Here is a 20,845-nt window from a genome sequence, read left to right as displayed (position 1 = left end):
CATTGCAGGCAGATGCTTTACCATCTGAGCCATCAGGAAGGCTTGGTTATGCATATATACATATATATATACACACACACACACACACACACATATATATATATATATATTTACATTTTTTGGATTCTTTTTCTCATACAGGCGAACAGGTTATCATAGAATATTGAGTATAGTTCCCTGTGCTATACAGTAGGTCCTTGCTGGTTATCTATCTTGTGTGTAGTCACGTGTGTATGTTCATCCCAAGCTCCTGATTTATCCATCTCCACAATGTTTCCCCTTTGGCAACCATAAGTTTGTTTTTGATATCTGTAAGTTTGTTTCTGTTTTATAAATAAGTTCTTTGGTATCATTTAAAAAACTTAAGATTCCACATATGAGATATCATATGATATTTGTCTTTCTCTGTGTTTAATTTTATTTTGTATGTGTACAATTTTAAGTGGGAAAACTAAAATCAGTACTTTTCCTAATGTTAGGAGGCTGTTGAAATTTCTTCCGTTGTTTTATTTCCTACTTTGGAAACTAATCCATGTTACAGTAATCACATGTTATAAGTACCTGATATGATTAGTAATTTTTCATGTACCCTCCCAAATATTGCATGAAACACTTTCATTCAAGGGAACACAGTTTGAAAATGATCAATTTAACTATTGTAATTTTTCTCATTGTCTCACTGAGTTCTAAATTTTTACAGTTTCATAGAATTCAACTAGATGAGTCCTCAGAATCCAAGTGATTCCTTGTTTCGCTCATTATCTCAACAATGCAGGTAGTAGTTTCCTCCTTCAATAGACTATGTTAATTTTAACTTACATTTATCACTCCAAGTCCTTTTTAAAGATTACCTTGAATCTTTCTTTTGTAATGGAAGGTTATTTGCTCCTCTTTTTGCCCTCTTCTTGCCTTATTGGCATTTCTACTTTCCTTTGTCTTCAGTTTTTATGAAGTAACCAGTATTCTTACCTTTTGGTTTGGCTGTTGTGGGAGTGTAAAAATAGACTTCCAGTAGGTCCAGGTAAAGAACACAAAGATAGCATGGTAGAATATGAGGTAGATAACTGAAATTTAAGGGGAAAAAAATCAGCATTTATGTTATATTTTCACCCATTTCTGAGTTCAGAAAGATGTAAAGCTCAACAAAAAATCTCTGTTTTCCTATTACCAAGTATTTTCTAGTATTATTATGAAAGGTTAATTTTTACCTTTTCCCCACACAGTGACAGAAACAATTTATAATGCCAAATTTGGAATCAGAGACTTTCTGGGAGTTGCATATTTTAAAAGTTGCCACATGATCCTGGGAATAAAGGGGAAATGTCCCTTATGATAATGTGAGGGGGAGCTACTGTTGCCGATTGTCATTCTCTCTGCCACTATGCATACTAAAAGATAATAATGATAGTATTCACACAGTGCTATAGAGTTTACAATGTGCTTTCATAATGTTATCTAATTTTATTTTTTCAACACATTTGTGAGATAAGTAATAAGTAGATAAGCAATGAGATAAGTAATAAGTAGATAAGCAATGAGATAAGTAATAAGTAGATAAGCAATAAGGACAGTTGATCAACTATCAGGGTAGTCGATTATCCAAAGTCACACAGCTACTATACAATGTGCATGTGTGCTAAGTCATTTCAGTCATGTCTGACTCTTTGCGACCCTATGGACTGTAGCCCTCTAGGCTCCTCAGTTCATGGGATTCTCCAGGCGATAATACTGGAGTGGGTTCCCATGCCATCCTCCAGGGGATCTTCCAGATCCAAGGATCGAACCAGCGTCTCTTACGTCTCTTGCATTGGCAGGTGGGTTCTTACCAGGAGTGCCACCTGGGAGGCCTCCACTATACAGAGTAGCCAGGTCTTAAACACAGGGCTTCTGACTCTAAATCACAAGTTTTTCTCTTCAGTTGCCCCAGGGACTACACACTTTTGAAATGTGAGATGTAGTTTTGAGACATCTGTGGCTCCCCATCTCTTTTTATACTCTTTGTCTCCTAGATAGCTTTTCTGATACAGGAACATTCAGTATTCTCCAGAGCCATTTTGAGACTAAATGTCATTTTACTGTTTCATTGTGAATCCTTGTATGATAAAGTTTTATTACTTCAATCTATGAGGAAGACTCAAGGGAATGATGTGACTCGAGACCAAGTTAATAGGGCCGATTCTCTCACATATTTATAATAGAATGGAAAAAAGCTGGCACAGTGCTCTCAGCCCTGTGGTAGGATCTTTTTAATGGCTTGTTTTGTGTAATTATGAAATATCATTTCAAATTCAAGCAATAGAAAGCAAATGTCCACCACACACACATATATAACCTCCTCCCTCTCCCTCCTAAAGCAAAATACTTATTTTGTGTTTGATGTGTATCTTTCCAGATCCTCTATTTTCATGTCTATATATATATCAATGTACAAAAACAATACACATATGTAATTTTTGTTATAATAAAATTTTTTCATTGTATTTTGAAAGGTAATACATTCAAAAGGTTGAAAATAGTACACAGTGAAAAGTCTCCCTTCTATCCTTGTCCTTTAGCCATCCAGATTCCCTCCCTGGAAGCAACAAATGTCATACTGTCATGACTTTATTCTTCATCCTATCAGGTTTTATGAACATAAAGGCACCAAAACTATGGGCTTTTAAAAACAAATAGCACTGTTTTGCATTCTACTTCTATTTCACTTGCTATGAGTTGGAGAGCATTCCACTTAGTACAACTTGAGAGAGTGAGCTTCCTTATTTTCCTTTTAAAAAGCGACATGGATTAAGATTTAACAGAACTTTCCTGAAAGACACCTCTTCGCAAAAAAAGCCTCCATACAGAAAAGGAGGGAATCCCTCAAGAAACAGTTTCCACTGAGTCAGAGACCTCCATTGTGTTCTTGTGCACTGAAATTTGGAACTCAAGTTAAGGCCCTTTCATTTCTGGTGAAATTCCTCTTGGTAGATTCAACCTAGGCTGGTCTTTGGAGAGAGATCAAGCCCTGAGTCTCTGGAGAGGGAGCACTGACTCCTAGACACTAGACAACCAGAGAACTAACCCTGCTGCTGCTGCTGCTGCTGCTAAGTTGCTTCAGTTGTGTCCGACTCTGTGCGACCCCATAGATGGCAGCCCACAAGGCTCCCCCGTCCCTGGGATTCTCCAGGCAAGAACACTGGAGTGGGTTGCCATTTCCTTCTCCAATGCATGAAAGTGAAAAGTGAAAGTGAAGTCGCTCAGTCGTATCCGACTCTTCACGACCCCATGGACTGCAGCCTACCAGGCTCCTCCGTCCATGGGATTTTCCAGGCAAGAGTACTGGAGTGGGTTGCCATTGCAGAGGAATGTCAAATAGTGAGAACTCACACAAAGGAAACCACTGAATACAAGATCTGGCATCACCCAACCACCAGTAGCACCCTGTGCAGGACGCCTCATCTAAACAACAAACAAAACAAAAATACAAACGTAATCATCAGCAGACAGGATAACCACCTCACTCAGTTTGCCCATGAGAGGAAAAACAAACAAAAGCTCAGCACAAATATCACCCTAATTGAAGCTTACACAAACCACTGGACCAAACTTAGGAGGGCAGAAACCAAAAGGAAGAAAGAATTCAACCTTGAAACCTGGGAAAAGGAGACCTCAAACACACTATGCTAAAAAAAAAAAAAAGAAAAAAAAATTTAAAGTCAGAGAAACTACACAAATGAAGGAACAAACTAGAAACATAGAAGTCCAAATAAATGAAGAGGAAATAGGCAAACTCCCTGAAAAATAATTCAGAAATAATGACAGTAAAGATGATAAAAAATCCTGAAAACAAAATGGAGAAAATGCAAGAATCAATTAACAAAGACCTAGAAGAATTAAAGAATAAACATACAGAAACAAACAACACAATCACTGAAATTAAAAATACTCTAGAAGGAATCAACAGCAGAATACCTAAAGCAAAAGAATGAATCAGTGAGCTGGAAGATAAAATGGTGGAAATAACTACTGAAGAGCAGAATAGAGTAAAAAGAATGAAAAGAACTGAGGACGGTCTCAGAGACCTCTGGGACAATATCAAATGCATCAACATTTGAATAACAGGGGTCCCAGAAAAAGAAGAGAAAAAGAAAGGGTATGAGAAAATTTTTGAAGATACTATAGTTGATAATTTCCCCAACATGGAAAAGGAAATAATCAAGTCCAAGAGGCACAAAGAGTCCCATACAGGATAAATCCAAGGAGAAACAATGCCAAGACACATACTAATCAAACTATGAAGACTAAACACAAAGAAAGAATATTAAAAGCAGCAAGGGAGAAAAAAGTGACATATAAGGGAAACCCCATACGTTTAACAGCTGATCTTTCAGCAGAAACTCTGCAGGCCACAGGGGAATGGCAGGGTATATTTAAAGTACTGAAAGGGAAAAATCTACAACCAAGGTTACTGTACCTGGCAAGGATTTCATTCAACATTGATGGAGAAATAAACAGCTTTTCAGACAAGCAAAAGTTAAGAGGATTCAGTACCACAAAACCAGCTTTACAACAAATGTTAAAGGGACTTATATAGCCCAGAAATACAAAGGAAGAAAAAAGATCTACAAAATCAACCCCAAACAATTAAGAAAATGACAATAGGAACACATATATCAATAATTACTTTAAATAGAAATGGATTAAATGCTCCAACCAAAAGACACAGACTAGCTGAAGGGATACAAAAATAAGACCCATAAATATCCTGTTTACAAGAAACCCACTTCAGACCTCAGGACACATATAGACTGAAAGTGAGAGGATGGAAAAATATATTCCATGCAAATGGGAAGCAAGAGAAAGCTGGAATAGCAATCCTCATATCAGACAAAATAGAGCTTAAAATAAAGAAGATTACAAGAGATAAGGAAGGCTACTACATAACGATCAACAGATCAATCCAAGAGAAAGACATAACAATTGTAAATACCTATGCACCCAACATAGGAGCACCTCAATACATAAGACAAACACTAACAGACATAAAAGGAGAAACTGACAGTAACACAATAATAGTAGGAGACTTTAACGCCCCACTCACACCAAAGGACAAATCATCAAAACAGAACATTAATAAGGAAACACAAGTATTAAATGGTACATTAGATGAGATGGATCTCATTGATATCTTCAGGACATTCCATCCAAATGCAGAAGAATACACCTTCTTCTCAAGTGCACATGGAACATTCTCCAGGATAGACCACATCCTGGGTCACAAATCAAACCTCAGTAAATTTAAGAAAATTGAAATCGTATTAAGCATCTTCTCCGACCACAATGCTATAAGACTAGATATCAATTGCAAGAAAAAAACTGTAAGAAACACAAACATATGGAGATTATACAACACATTTCTAAATAACCAACAGGCTACTAAAGAAATCAAAATGGAAATCAAAAAATTTCTAGACACAAATGACAATGAAAACCCAACAACTCAAAACCTATGGGATGCAGTGAAAGCAGTTCTAAGAGGGAAGTTTATAGCAATACAATCCTATCTCAAGAAACAAGAAAAACATCAAATAGACAACCTAACTTTACTCCTAAAACAACTGGAAAAAGAAGAACCAAAAAACCCACAAAAATTAGTAGAATGAAAGAAATCATAAAGATCCAAGCAGAAATAAATGAAAAAGAAAGAAACAATAGTAAAGATTAATAAAACTAAAAGCTGGTTCTTTGAGAAGATAAACAAAATTGATAAACCTTTAGCCAGACTCATCAAGAAAAAGAGAGAAAAATCAAATCAACAAAATTATAAATGATAAAGGAGAAGTTACAACATACAATGAAGAAATACAAAGGATTATAAGAGACTATTATGAACACCTATATGGCAATAAAATGGACAGATTCTTAGAAAAGTTCAATTTCTTCCAGATTCACCTGGAAGAAATGGACAGATTCTTAGCAAAGTTCAATCTTCCAAGACTGAAACAGGAAGAAATAGAAATTATGAATGACCCAATTACAAGCACTGAAATTGAAGCTGTGATAAAAAAAAAAAATCTTCCGAAAAACAAGCCCAAGACTAGGTGGCTTCACGGGAGAATTCTATCAAGCATTTAGAGAAGAGCTAATGCCTATCCTTCTAAAACTCTTTCAAAAACTTGCAGAGGAAGGAACACTTCCAAACTCATTCTACGAGGCCACCATCACCCTGATACCAAAATCAGACAAAGACAAAACAAAAAAAGAAAACTACAGGTCAATATCACTGATGAACATAGATGCAAAAATCCTTAACAAAATTTTAGCAAACAGAAGCCAGCAACACATCAAAAAGCTCATAAAACCATGATCAAGTTGGGTTTATTCCAGGGATGCAAGGATTCTTCCATATATGAAAATCAATCAATGTGATACACTGCATGAACAAATTGAAAGATAAATACCATATGATAATCTCAATAGATGCTGAAAAAATCCTTTGACAAAATTCAGCACCTATTCACAATGAAAACTCTTGAGAAAATGTGCATGAAAGGAATCTACCTCAACATAGTAAATGCCATATATGATAAGCCTACAGCAAACATTATTCTCTGTGGTGAAAAACTGAAAGCATTCCTCCTAAGATGAGGAAAAAGACAAGGGTCCTACCTAAGGAGACAGAAGAACTGTACACAGAAAATTACAAGACACTAATGAAAGAAATCAAGGATGTCATAAACAGATGGGAGAGATATTCCATGTTCCTGGATAGGAAGAATCAATATTGTGAAAATGACTATACTACCAAATGCAATCTACAGATTCAATGCAATCCCTATCAAATTACCAATGGCATTTTTCACAGAACTAGAAAAAAAATTCACAATTCATATGGAAACACAGAAGACTCCAAATAGCCAAAGCAGTCTTGATAAAGAATGGAGCTGGAGGAACAAACCTTCCTGACTTAAGATTATACTACAAAGCTACGGCCATCAAGACAGTATGGTATGGGCACACCAACAGAAATATAGACCAATGGAACAAGATAGAAAGCCCAGAAATAAACCTGTGCACCTATGGGTACCTTAGTTTTGACAAAGAAGGCAAGAATATACAATGGGGCAAAGACAGCCTCTTCAATAAATGGTGCTGGGAAAACTGGACAGCTACATGTAAGAGAATGAAATTAGAAGACTTCCTAACACTTTACATAAAGATAAACTCAAAATGGATTAAAGACCTAAATGTAAGACCAGAAACTATAAAACTCTTAGAGGAAAACATAGGCAGAACACTCGATGACATAAATCAAAGCAAGATCCTCTATGACCCACCTCCTAGAGTAATGGAAATAAAAACAAAAGTAAACAAGTAAGACCTGATTAAACTTAAAAGCTTTTGCACAGCAAAGGAAACTGTAAGCAAGGTGAAAAGACAACCCTCAGAATGGGAGAAAATAATAGCAAATGAAACTACTGACAAAGGATTAATTTCCAAAATATACAAGGAGCTCATACAATTCAATACCAGAAAAAGACAACCTAATCAAAACATGGGAAAAAGACCTAAACAGACATTTGTCCAAAGAAAACAAACATATGGCTAACAAACACATGAAAAGATACTCAACATTGCTCATTATTCAAGAAAGGGAAATCAAAGCTACAATGAGATATACCTCACACCAGTCAGAATGTCCATCATCAAAAAATCTACAAACAATAAATGTTGGAGAGAGTGTGGAGAAAAGGGAACACTCTTGCACTGTTGGTGGGAATGTAAATTGATACAGCCACTATGGAAGACGGTATGGAGATTTCTTAAAAAACTAGGAAGAAAAGTACTATATGACCCAGCAATCCCACTCCTAGGCATTTACCCTGAGGAAACCAAAATTGAAAAAGACACATGTATCCCATTGTTCACTGCAGCACTATTTACAATAGCTAGAACCTGGAAGCAACCTAGATGTCCATCGACAGATGAATGGATAAAGTTGTGGTACATATATACACAATGGAATATTACTCAGCCATAAAAAGGAACACAGTTGAGCCAGTTCTAATGAGGTGGATGAACCTAGAACCTATTATACAGAGTGATGTGAGTCAGAAAGAGAAAGATAAATATCATATTCTAATGCATACATATGAAATCTATAAAAATGGTACTGAAGAATTTATTTACAGGGAAACAATGGAGAAATAGACATAGAGAATAGACTTATGGGCACAGGGAGAGGGGAGGAGAGGGTGAAATGTATGGAAAGAGTAACGTGGAAACTTAAATTACCATATGTAAAATAGATAGCCAATGAGAATGTGCTGTATGGCTCAGGAACTGAAACAGTGGCTCTGTGTCAGCCTGGAGGGGTGGGGTGGGGAGGGAGATAGGAGGGAGGTTCAAAAGGGAGGGGATATATGTATACCTATGGCTGATTCATGTTGATGTTTGACAGAAAACAACAGAATTCTATAAAGCAATTATCCTTTAACAAAAAATAAGTTAATTAAAAAAAATTATCAGATTTTGTTTCATCCTTAACCTCTGCAGTGACTAAAGGACTTCCACTTCTTTATTCCCTTCTACACTGTTTTCATTTTATGAGATTCTATTACTTTTATAATTGAGAAAATAAAGTTTTGTTAAGTTCATCCTTGAGAAATTATTAAATAAATTATAGCATATCAACACCACGGAATACCTTGAGGTCATTAAAAAATTAAATATGTTTGTATATACTAATATTGAAGGACACCTATGATATATTATTAAGTGAAAAAAACTAAATCATAGGACAATATGCACAGTATCATCCAGATTAAAAATCAACCAATCCTATATAAATTATAGAAATCCATAATCATTTGTTTGTATGTAAATACACAGAGAAAGATCTAGAAGATATAAATCCAATCAAATATACTAGTTAACTGTGAATAGACATTGATGGGGTGGAGTCAATGTGAGGAAGACCTTTTTCTTATATATTTTTTATAGCTTGAATTTTCAATAAACATTATTTTTGTAACAAAATTATATTAATGTAAGTCAGTATATTGATATTACTATATTATATGTAATTATCATAATTACATTAATATTAAAATCAACATAATATTCTTTTAGAAGTGGGTTAGTGCATAAAGAGAGCTTTTGTCTGGTCCCCAAATCCTCCTTATAAAGTAATTTTACAATAATAAATATAAAACAGTGTGTTATACCCATGCAGTTACAATCAATTAATTTATAACAAAGGAGGCAAAAACATCTAAAAGAATGAAATTAGATCATTTTCTCACATCATATACAAAAATAAACTCAAAATGGATTAAAGACCTAAATGTAAGACTAGAAACCATAAAAATCCTAGAAGAGAATGTAGGCAGAACACTCTGACATAAATCATAGTAATATTTTTTGGATCTGTCTCCTAAGGCAAAGAAAACAAAAGCAAAAACAAACAAATGGGAACTAATTTAAATTATAAGCTTCTGCAGAGCAAATGAAATCACTAACTAAATGAAAAGACAACCTACCGAATGGGAGAACATATTTGCAAATGATAAAGGGTTAATATCCAAAATATGTAAATAGCTAATACAATTCAACATTAAAAAAAAAAAAACAGCCAAGTAAAAAAAATGGGCAGAAGACTTAAATATTCATTTTTTCCAAAGAAGACATACAGGTGGTCAACAGGTACATGAAAAGCTGTTCAACATTGCTAATCATTAGAGAAATGAAAATCAAAACCACAATGAGATGTCACCTCACAACTATCAGAATGGCTATCATCAAAACGAACACAAATAATAAATGTTGGCAAGGATGTGGGAAAAAGGGAACCTTCATACACTGTTTGTAGGAATGTGAATTGGTGCATCTACTATGGAAAACAGAATGGAGGTTTCTCAAAGAAACTAAAACTAGAAGTATCACATGACCTAGCAATTTTACTTCCTGGGTATATATCGACAGAAAACAAAATCACTAATTTGAAAAGATACATGCACTCCAATGTTCATATGGGAACAACCTAAGTATCCATCAACAGAAGAACAAATACACACACACACACACACAATATACATATATATATATATATACACACACACACATATATATATATATATATATACATACAATGGTATACTACTCAGCCATAAAAAGAATGAAATTTTGCCTTTTGCAACAACAGGGATGGGCTTGGAGGGTATCATGCTTAGTGAAGTAAGTCAGACAGAGGAAGACAAATACTGTATGTTATCACTTATATGTAGAATCTAGGAAATAAAACACACTAGTGATTATAGTAAAAAAGAAACAAACTCACAGGTGTAGAGAACAGTCTAGTGATTACCAGTGGGAGAGAGAAGTGGGGAGGAGCAAGGAGGGGTAGGGGATAAAGAGGTACAAACTACTATGTATGAAATAAATAAGCAACAAGGATGTATTGTACAAGACAGAGATTGAGTATAATCTATAAAAATTTTGAATCACTATTGTACCTGACACTAATATAATATTATGAACCAACTACAATGTAATTTTTTTTAAAAAAAGGAAACAAGGTTGGTTTCTTCTGAGGCCTCTTCTCCTGGTTAGTAAATGGTGATCTTCCTGTCTCTTCACATGGTCTTCCCACTGTGTGTGTCTTTCTCCTAATCTCCTTTGTTTTTATAAGGACAGCAGTCATATTGGTTAAAGCCCACCCTAGCTACCTCATTTTTACTTAATTACTTCTTTAAAGATTCTACCTTGAAATACAGTCACATTCTAAGTTACTCGGGTATAGGATTTCAGCATATGAATTTTGAAGGAACACAATTAAGCCCATAACAGTTCTATTATTTAGAATTGCATCTATTTCTAAAAAAGTAGATAATTATAATCATTTTTAACTTTAAATGAGAAACTAGAGAATTTAGCATGCAAACATTCAAAATACAAATTAATTCTCACATAATGAGTTAAATGTTTGCTTAAACTGATTGATGGCCCTTTTTGGAGATGCACCACTGTGGTCAACACATTACTCTTGATTACATATGGATTGCCTTATAGATTGTGCCTAATCTCATTCCTAAATTCATCCCTTAGCCTCACTAATCCTTGGAGTCTACCAAATTTTTAACCTGAGGCTCATCCCATAGCCTCACTTCAGTGGTAGAGGAGCAAGACTTTCTACTCTAGATTTTCAAAATATAGATAGCATGATGCTGAATGAGATTATCCATGCAAAAAACTCTTATGAAAGCAAAATACATTATTATTCTTCTTTCTAGTACAGTGTATGAAAGAACATATGGACTCATGTCTTAAAAGAATTTTGGAGTTCTGTATAATCAAGGATGACATAATGTATAGTATCTGGACTGTGGTTCAGATGATCTGAGCTTTAGTCCTTTCTGTGCACTAGAATCATTTGATAAAATATTTATAAGGGCAGTAGTAGGAATAATAGTACTGAAATATACTATTTTTCTCAGAAGAAAGATCTTTTAGGTTTTTTCCAATGTTAATAACAATAGTATCTACTGTTACTTATTTTGTACTTAACATATGCCATGCACTATGCCAAGAGACTTATATACAACATCTCCTTTGGTGCTCCAAATAACCATGAAAGGTAGGTATTGTTATTCTCATTTTATGGAAGAAGAAAGTGAAATTTAGGTTAAGTTCCCCAAGGTCATATATATAGTAAGTGGCAAAGTCAAGATTTGATCCCTGGTACATCTGACACCAAAGTCTGCTAGTTTGCTACTTAATAGTACATTAGAGATTGAAATTTTATCAGAAACTATATTAGTTTCCTAGGGCTATCATAACAAATTATCACAAACTGGGTGACTTGAAACAACAGAAATTTATTTTCTTATAGTTCCGGAGACAAGAAGTCTGACATTAAGGTCTAGTTCCCTCTGAAGGCTCCTGGGGAGGATCCTTCCTTGCCTCTTCCCAGCTTCTGGCCACTCCTGGCAGTCTTTGGTGTTCCTTTGTGGTGACACAACTCTAATCTCTGCTTCTGTTTTCACATGGTCATCTTCCTTCTGTGTCTGTGTATTCAAAATTTTCTCTTCTTATAAGGACACCAGCCATAGGGTCCACCCTAAACCACTGTGACCTCATCTTGATTTCACCTGCAAAGACACTATTTTAAAATAAATTCACATCCACAGACTTTGGGTGGACATGAATTCTGGAGGGACACTCTTCACCCAGTAGGGGCACCATTAAGCAGATAAGAAATGGAAAAACCTGTACTATGTCTGACTAGGTTTTCTTAAGTTCTGAATAATGAATAAAAGGTTACATGATTTGAGGCTTTCATATCTTTGCTGCTTATATATGTTTTGTTTATGCCAAATAATGTTCCTACTGGCAGTCGTATGTTATTCTGTATTCTAATTTAATCAGTTCAGTTGAGTTGCTCAGTCGTGCCTGACTCTTTGAGAACTCATGGAATGCAGCACACCAGGCCTCCCTGTCCATCACCAACTCCTGGAGTCTACTCAAACTCATGTCCATTGAGTTGGTGATGTCATCCAACCATCTCATCCTCTGTCATCCCCTTCTCCTCCCACCTTCAATCTGTCCCAGCATCAGGGTCTTTTCAAATGAGTCAGTTCTTCAATCACGTGGCCAATGTATTGGAGTTTCAGCTTCAGCATCAGTCTTTCCAATGAACACCCAGGACAGATCTCCTTTAAGATGGACTGGTTGGATCTCCTTGCAGTCCAAGGGACTCTCAAGAGTCCTCCATCACTACAGTTTAAAAGCATCAATTCTTCAGAGCTCAGCTTTCTTTATAGTCCAACTCTCACATTCATACAGGACTACTGGAAAAACCATAGCCTTGACCAGATGGACCTTTGTCAGCAAAGTAATGTCTCTGCTTTTAACATGCTGTTTAGGTTGGTCATAACTTTCCTTCCAAGGAGTAAGTGCCTTTTAATTTCATGGCTACAATCACCATCCACAGTGATTTTGGAGTCCCCCAAAATAAAGTCTCACATTGTTTCTACTGTTTCCCCATCTATATGCCATGAAGCGATAGGACTGGATGCCATGATCTTAGTTTTCTGAATGTTGAGCTTTAAGCCAACTTTTTCACTCTCCTCTTTCACTTTCATCAAGAGGCTCTTTAGTTCCTGTTCACTTTCTGCCACAAGGGTGATGTCATCTGCATATCTGAGGTTATTGATATTTCTCCCAGCAATCTTGATTCCAGCTGTGCTTCCTCCAGCCTGGCATTTCTCATGATGTACTCTGCATATAAGTTACATAAGCAGGGTGACAATATACAGCCTTGACGTACTCCTTTTCCTATTTGGAACCAGTCTGTTGTTCCATGTCCAGTTCTAACTGTTGCTTCCTGACCTGCATATAGGTTTCTCAAGAGGCAGGTCAGGTGGTCTGGTATTCCCATCTCTCAGAATTTTCCCCAGTTTATTATGATCCACACAGTCAAAGGCTTTGGCATAGTCAATAAAGCAGAAATAGATGTTTTCTGGAATTCTCTTGCTTTTTCAATGATCCAGCAGATATTGGCAATTTGATCTCTGGTTCCTCTATTTTCTAAATCCAGCTTGACATCTGGAAATTCCTGGTTCACGTATTGCTGAAGCCTGGCTTGGAGAATTTTGAGCATTACTTTACTAGCGTGTGAGATGAGTGCAATTGTGTGGTAGTGTGAGCATTCTTTGGCATTGTCTTGCTTTGGGATTGGAATGAAAACTGACCTTTTCCAGTCCTGTGGCCAATGCTGAGTTTTCCAAATTTGCTGGCATATTGAGTGCAGCACTTTCACAGCATCATCTTTCAGGATTTGAAATAGCTCAACTGGAATTCCATCACTTCCATTAGCTTTGTTCGTGGTGATGCTTCCTAAGGCCCACTTGACTTCACATTCCAGGATGTCTGGCTCTAGGTGAGTGATTACACCATTGTGATTATCTGGGTCATGAAGATCTTTTTTGCATAGTTCTTCTGTGTATTCTTCCCACTTCTTCTTAATATCTTCTGCTTCTGTATGGTGTTAGAAAGTGTTCTAGTTTCATTCTTTTACAAGTGGTTGACCAGTTTTCCCAGCACCACTTGTTGAAGAGATTGTCTTTAATCCATTGTATATTCTTGCCTCCTTTGTCAAAGATAAGGTGTCCATATGTGTGTGGATTTATCTCTGGGCTTTCTATTTTGTTCCATTGATCAATATTTCTGTCTTTGTGCCAGTACCATACTGTCTTGATAACTGTGGCTTTGTAATAGAGCCTGAAGTCAGGTAGGTTGATTCCTCCAGTTCCATTCTTCTTTCTCAAGATAGCTTTGGCTATTCGAGGTTTTTTGTATTTCCATACAAATTGTGAAATTGTTTGTTCTAGCTCTGTGAAGAATACTGTTGGTAGCTTGATAGGGATTGCATTGAATCTATAAATTGCTTTGGGTAGTATACTCATTTTCACTATATTGATTCTTCCAATCCATGAACATGGTATATTTCTCCATCTATTAGTGTCCTCTTTGATTTCTTTCACCAGTGTTTTATAGTTTTCTATATATAGGTCTTTAGTTTCTTTAGGTAGACATATTCCTAAGTATTTTATTCTTTCCGTTGCAATGGTGAATGGAATTGTTTCCTTAATTTCTCTTTCTGTTTTCTCATTATTAGTGTATAGGAATGCAAGGGATTTCTCTGTGTTGATTTTATATCCTGCAACTTTACTATAATCATTGATTAGTTCTAGTAATTTTCTGGTGGAGTCTTTAGGATTTTCTATGTAGAGGATCATGTCATCTGCAAATAGCGAGAGTTTTACTTCTTCTTTTCCAATTTGGATTCCTTTTATTTCTTTTTCTTCTCTGATTGTTGTGGCCAAAACTTCCAAAACTATGTTGAATAGTAATGGTGAAAGTGGGCACCCTTGTCTTGTTCCTGACTTTAGAGGAAATGCTTTCAATTTTTCACCATTGAGGATAATGTTTGCTGTGGGTTTGTCATATATAGCTTTTATTATGTTGAGGTATGTTCCTTCTATTCCTGCTTTCTGGAGAGTTCTTATCATAAATGGATGTTGAATTTTGTCAAAGGCTTTCTCTGCATCTATTGAGATAATCATATGGTTTTTATTTTTCAATTTGTTAATGTGGTGTATAACATTGATTGATTTATGGATATTGAAGACTCCTTGCATCCCTGGGATAAAGCCCACTTGGTCATGGTGTATGATCTTTTTAATGTGTTGTTGGATTCTGATTGCTAGAATTTTGTTAAGGATTTTTGCATCTATGTTCATCAGTGATATTGGCCTGTAGTTTTCTTTTTGTGGGATCTTTGTCAGGTTTTGGTATTAGGGTGATGGTGGCCTCATAGAATGAGTTTGAAGTTTACCTTCCTCTGCAATTTTCTGGAAGAGTTTGAGCAGGATAGGTGTCAGCTCTTCTCTAAATTTTTGGTAGAATTCAGCTGTGAAGCCGTCTGGACCTGGGCTTTTGTTTTCTGGAAGATTTTTTATTACAGTTTCAATTTCCGTGCTTGTGATGGGTCTGTTCAGATTTTCTATTTCTTCCTGGTCCAGTTTTGGAAAGTTTTACTTTTCTAAGAATTTGTCCATTTCTTCCACATTGTCCATTTTATTGGCATATAATTGTTGATAGTAGTCTCTTATGATCCTTTGTATTTCTGTGTTGTCTGTTGTGATCTCTCCATTTTCATTTCTAATTTTATTGATTTGATTTTTCTCCCTTTGTTTCTTGATGAGTCTGGCTAATGGTTTGTCAATTGTATTTATCCTTTCAAAGAACACTTTCTAACACCATACACAAAAATAAACTCAAAATGGATTAAAGATCTAAACATAAGACCAGAAACTATAAAACTCCTAGAGGAGAACATAGGCAAAACACTCTCCGACATACATCACAGCAGGATCCTCTATGACCCACCTCCCAGAATATTGGAAATAAAAGCAAAAATAAACAAATGGGACCTAATTAAACTTAAAAGCTTCTGCACATCAAAGGAAACTATTAGCAAGGTGAAAAGGCAGCCTTCAGAATGGGAGAAAATAATAGCAAATGAAGCAACTGACAAACAACTAATCTCAAAAATATACAAGCAACTCCTACAGCTCAACTCCAGAAAAATAAATGACCCAATCAAAAAATGGGCCAAAGAACTAAATAGACATTTCTCCAAAGAAGACATACAGATGGCTAACAAACACATGAAAAGATGCTCAACATCACTCATTATCAGAGAAATGCAAATCAAAACCACTATGAGGTACCATTTCACGCCAGTCAGAATGGCTGCAATCCAAAAGTCTACAAGCAATAAATGCTGGAGAGGGTGTGGAGAAAAGGGAACCCTCTTACACTGTTGGTGGGAATGCAAACTAGTACAGCCACTATGGATAACAGTGTGGGAGATTCCTTAAAAAAACTGGAAATAGAACTGCCTTATGATCCAGCAATCCCACTGCTGGGCATACACACTGAGGAAACCAGAAGGGAAAGAGACACGTGTACCCCAATGTTCATCGCAGCACTGTTTATAATAGCCAGGACATGGAAGCAACCTAGATGCCCATCAGCAGATGAATGGATAAGAAAGCTGTTGTACATATACACAATGGAGTATTACTCAGCCATTAAAAAGAATACATTTGAATCAGTTCTAATGAGATGGATGAAACTGGAACCTATTATACAGAGTGAAGTAAGCCAGAAAGAAAAACACCAATATAGTATACTAACGCATATATATGGAATTTAGAAAGATGGTAACAATAACCCTGTGTACGAGACAGCAAAAGAGACACTGATGTATAGATCAGTCTTTTGGACTCTGTGGGAGAGGGAGAGGGTGGGGAGATTTGGGAGAATGGCATTGAAACATGTATAATATCATGTATGAAACGAGTCGCCAGTCCAGGTTTGATGCATGATGCTGGATGCTTGGGGCTGGTGCACTGGGACGACCCAGAGGGAGGGTATGGGGAGGGAGGAGGGAGGAGGGCTCAGGATGGGGAACACAGGTATACCTGTGGTGGATTCATTTTGATATCTGGCAAAACTAATACAATATTGTAAAGTTAAAAAAAAAAAAAAAACAACTCAACATTCAAAAACCTAAAAAAAATAAATAAATCTTCTGCTTCTGTTAGGTCCATACCATATCTGTCCTTTATTGTGCCCATCTTTCCATGAAATTTTCCCTTGGTATCTCTAATTTTCTCAGTGAGATCTCTAGTCTTTCCCACTCTATTGTTTCCATTTCTTTGCACTAAACAAGTCACAGAGTTACAGGGTTAGAAATAATCTCAGATAGTTATTAGATCTATTGGTCTGCTTCTAGGGAAGGCTCACTGATTCATGCCAGATAGTTTGGTGTTTAATACTTTCTGAATACGTTTTATGGCATCTCCTATTAAACTGCCCTAATGTTCAGAAAGTTATCTTCAAGTCTAATTTTCAAACTTCTGGTTACAATTGAATCTAATTTTAGTTTATGGGTTCTACTGTCTTCAGAATCCTGACATATAAAAAATGTTAGAACTCAAATTGTTAATACTTCACATTTACAAAGCAGTTTAATACTGCATATTTTATGTCCGTATACTTTTGCTCTTGCTAGCTTAAAATAATAAATCTGTAAGATGTTATTAAACTAGACTTATTTTAAAGAAATTGCGGTCAGAGAAGTTGAGTTACTTACCAAAAGTCATAGAGCTAGTAAATGACAGAACTGGAACTTCAACCCAGATCCTCTGTCTCTAAATCCTGTGCTTTGTCCCATTATGCCCCACTGCAGAATAAAGAAGCAAAATCTAATCTTATTCTTTGGTGTATTGATGAATATAAGAGCTACCAGTGGAGAAGTGCTTGAGAATTACAAAATTCTAGAGTAAGAGGGACATTAACAATCATAAATTGTGGTAACAGTTTCCTAAAGAATTCAAATTCTGGCGACTGGATTGATGATACCAGAAAGGTTTTGAACTGAGTTGGGCTTACAAATGACTACACGGGTGTAGCTGAGTTCATTGATAACATACAAAAAATGAAAGTATACTACTTTGGACACTAGAAAAATGAGCATTTGAGCATCAAGTTTCTGAGTAAGGAGGTCAACTAAGCAAATCAGAAAGTTGTAGATTGAGAAGTAAAAGAACAGGTATAGATTTGCTTAATAGCATGGACTTTAATGTCAGGCAGTTCTGGGTTTGAATCTTACCACTTACTAGCTAGATGACCTGGGATAAGTTACTTAACTTCTCTAAACTTCAGTTTTCTTCTCAATAAAATGTCATAAGAATGTCTATATCATTGTGTTGATGTAAATATTGAAAGACTATACACACATACAATACTTAGCAAGGTATCCTGCACAATAAATTGTAGTTTCCAGTTATAATAACAATATTACTGTCATTATTACTATTATGGTGGAGCATCAACTAAGCCCCCACCCACTTCTCTTGAAAGGCTATTGTGGAAATGACATTTATTTATAAATATTTCATATATGTATATAGAAAATCTCTGACCTTAAGAACTATTCGCGGGTAGTCCCAAGATGGTGGAGGAATAGGATGGGGAGAACACTCTCTCCCCCACCAATACATCAAAAGATCATCTGCCTATGGAGCAACTTCCACAAAACAACTTCTGAACCCAGATACCCCAGAAAGACAATCTCTTCAAAATGAGGTAGGAAAAAAGATAAAGATGAAAAGAGAGACAAAAGATTTAGGGATGGAGACCCATCCTGGGGAGGGAGTCATGAAGGAGGAGAAGTTTCCACACAATAGAAAACCCTCTCAGAGGTGGGGTCAGTGGGGAGCTTTGGAATCTCAGAGGGCAGCATAACTGAAAATCACCACAGATTTCACAATGAACAGCAATTATTAGCCAAGAAGTGGCTCACATGCTTGCCTTTGGCCAAAGCCAGTGGGGGCTGGTGCAGAGGCATGAGCTAGATTGTCAGTCCTTAGGGTAAAGACTGGGGTGAATGCCCTGAGGACACTCTGAGGAGACTAATGTGACATAGCAACCTAAACCATGGGAACGTCAGAGAAACAAAAAAAAAAAAAAAAAAAAGGACCTTTCCCATGGGAAGGCTCTAACACAGCACTGTGACCCCTGGCATGCTCACAGAGCAAAGGATCACACTCTAGTGAGCAAGTTGGCTGCCATTTATGCCCTCTCTCCTTGAAGGCAGAGAGGTAGAAGGCAATGGGCCACTGCAATCTGGGCCCCAGAGACTGCATCTCCTGCCAAGCTGTGAGCTGGCTGCCAGTCACTAATCACATCTTCCTGGAATCCTGGATGGTTTATATTGGCTAGGAGTGTTAGATCTTGGGACCAGCTCCCCTGATGAGATGAATGGCCCACCTGGGACCGTGTGTTCGCAGCGCAACTGAGAGCCTGAGCAGCTTAGACTTGGGAGGTGCACAAGACACACGGCATACCTGAGACTGTGCCCTTGTGGTGCACCTGGAGCCTGAGAGGCTTGGATCTGGGAAGTGCACAAGACGCATGGCTCATCTGGGACTGTGTCCTCATGGCACACCTGAGAGCCTGAGAAGCTTGGACCTGGGAAGTACATGCCACCTTGGGCTGTGGCAACCCAGTGTGATCTATCCACTGTGAGCACTCCCCACACATGCCAGCAGTATTTTTTTTTTTTTTTTTCAGTGTCTTTCCCTCTCCAAAGCACAGCTGAGCAAGTGAGCTCGAATAAGTGGCCACTTTTGCCTCCTCATGTCAGGGTGGAAATTAGACACTGAAGAGACTTGCAAACAGAGGAGACCAAATGAAGCAAAGGAAAGAAGGGGGAACTCCCCCAGAAGTGACAGTTGCAACAGATTAAAACTCTGCAGTTAAGCTGAGACTGCATTTGAGGGGCAACTGTAGACTTCGAGAGCAAGTATAAGCTGGAACAAAGGACTATCTGACAGTGAACTGACCCCATCAACACTGCCCACAAAAGCTCCAGAGAAATACCTAGACATATTTTTATTATTATTATTTTTAAATTAAAAAATTTAGTCCTTTATAAACTTTTATTTTTATAGTATACTATTACCTTTAAAAAAAAAAAAAAACCTTATTTAAACAAACTCCATATATTTTTTCCAGAGGAGCTACTGAAAATATGTTCTGCTTTATCTCTGGGCAATCTTCCTAAAAGACATCATCTTAAACTTTCCACTAACTTCAGTGTATTCCTGGGAAAGTTGCTCAATTTATAGGCTTAATGTAATTCACTTTTAGACAGAAAGAGGGATATAGTCCTGACAAAAACAACTTATAATACCCACTTACCTTTTTCTGCTGGGCTCAAAACAGTCACTGTGAAAAGAGAGAGAAGATCAAGATTAGTGATATTTAGAAACATTATTTTTCTTATCTGTTTTTCCATAGCATCAATTTTAGTAATTTAGTCAATGATACATTAGGAAACCATCAGCCTGCTAACATAAAGGAAGGCAAGGGTGATTAAATTCTATCCTTTGCTATCTTCCTTCATCTTAAACCTTGAGTGAGAATTTCTATGGGCTTCCCTGGTGACTCAGTGGTAAAGAATCTGCCTGCCAATGCAGGAGACACGGGTTCAATCCTTGGGTCAGGAAGATCCCCTGGAGAAGGAAATGGCAATCCACTCCAGTATGCTTGCCTGGAAAATCCCATGGACAGAGGAGCATGGTGGGCTAGAGTCCATGGGGTCGCAAAAAGTCAGTCACAGAGGGGACCTTCAAGATGGTGGAGGAATAGGACAGGGAGAACCCCTCTCCAACAAATATATAAAAAAATCACTTGCATGTAGAACAAATCCCATAGAACACCTTCTGAA

General features: G+C 36.8%; 1 protein-coding gene across 3 annotated transcripts in view; it reads right to left on the bottom strand.

Annotated features, from left to right (window-relative positions):
- Nucleotides 1-20,845, bottom strand: part of ZDHHC15 (zinc finger DHHC-type palmitoyltransferase 15) — a 102,032-nt gene that overhangs the window by 58,980 nt on the left and 22,207 nt on the right. For 2 of the 3 annotated variants that reach the window (XM_070365945.1, XM_070365947.1), the window contains exons 2-3: nucleotides 20,317-20,343; nucleotides 970-1,064 (exon numbers count right to left, since the gene is read on the bottom strand). In XM_070365945.1, coding sequence (XP_070222046.1) covers nucleotides 970-1,064; nucleotides 20,317-20,343 — 122 coding nt within the window. Of the gene's footprint in view, nucleotides 1-969; nucleotides 1,065-17,704; nucleotides 17,795-20,316; nucleotides 20,344-20,845 lie in introns of those variants that run through there. The other variant, XM_070365946.1, reaches the window with a different exon arrangement.

Source organism: Bos mutus, chromosome X, assembly GCF_027580195.1.
Source record: "Bos mutus isolate GX-2022 chromosome X, NWIPB_WYAK_1.1, whole genome shotgun sequence".
NCBI lineage: Eukaryota > Metazoa > Chordata > Mammalia > Artiodactyla > Bovidae > Bos > Bos mutus.
Note: the sequence above shows the minus strand (reverse complement) of the source record. Positions and strands in the feature narration are given on the sequence as shown.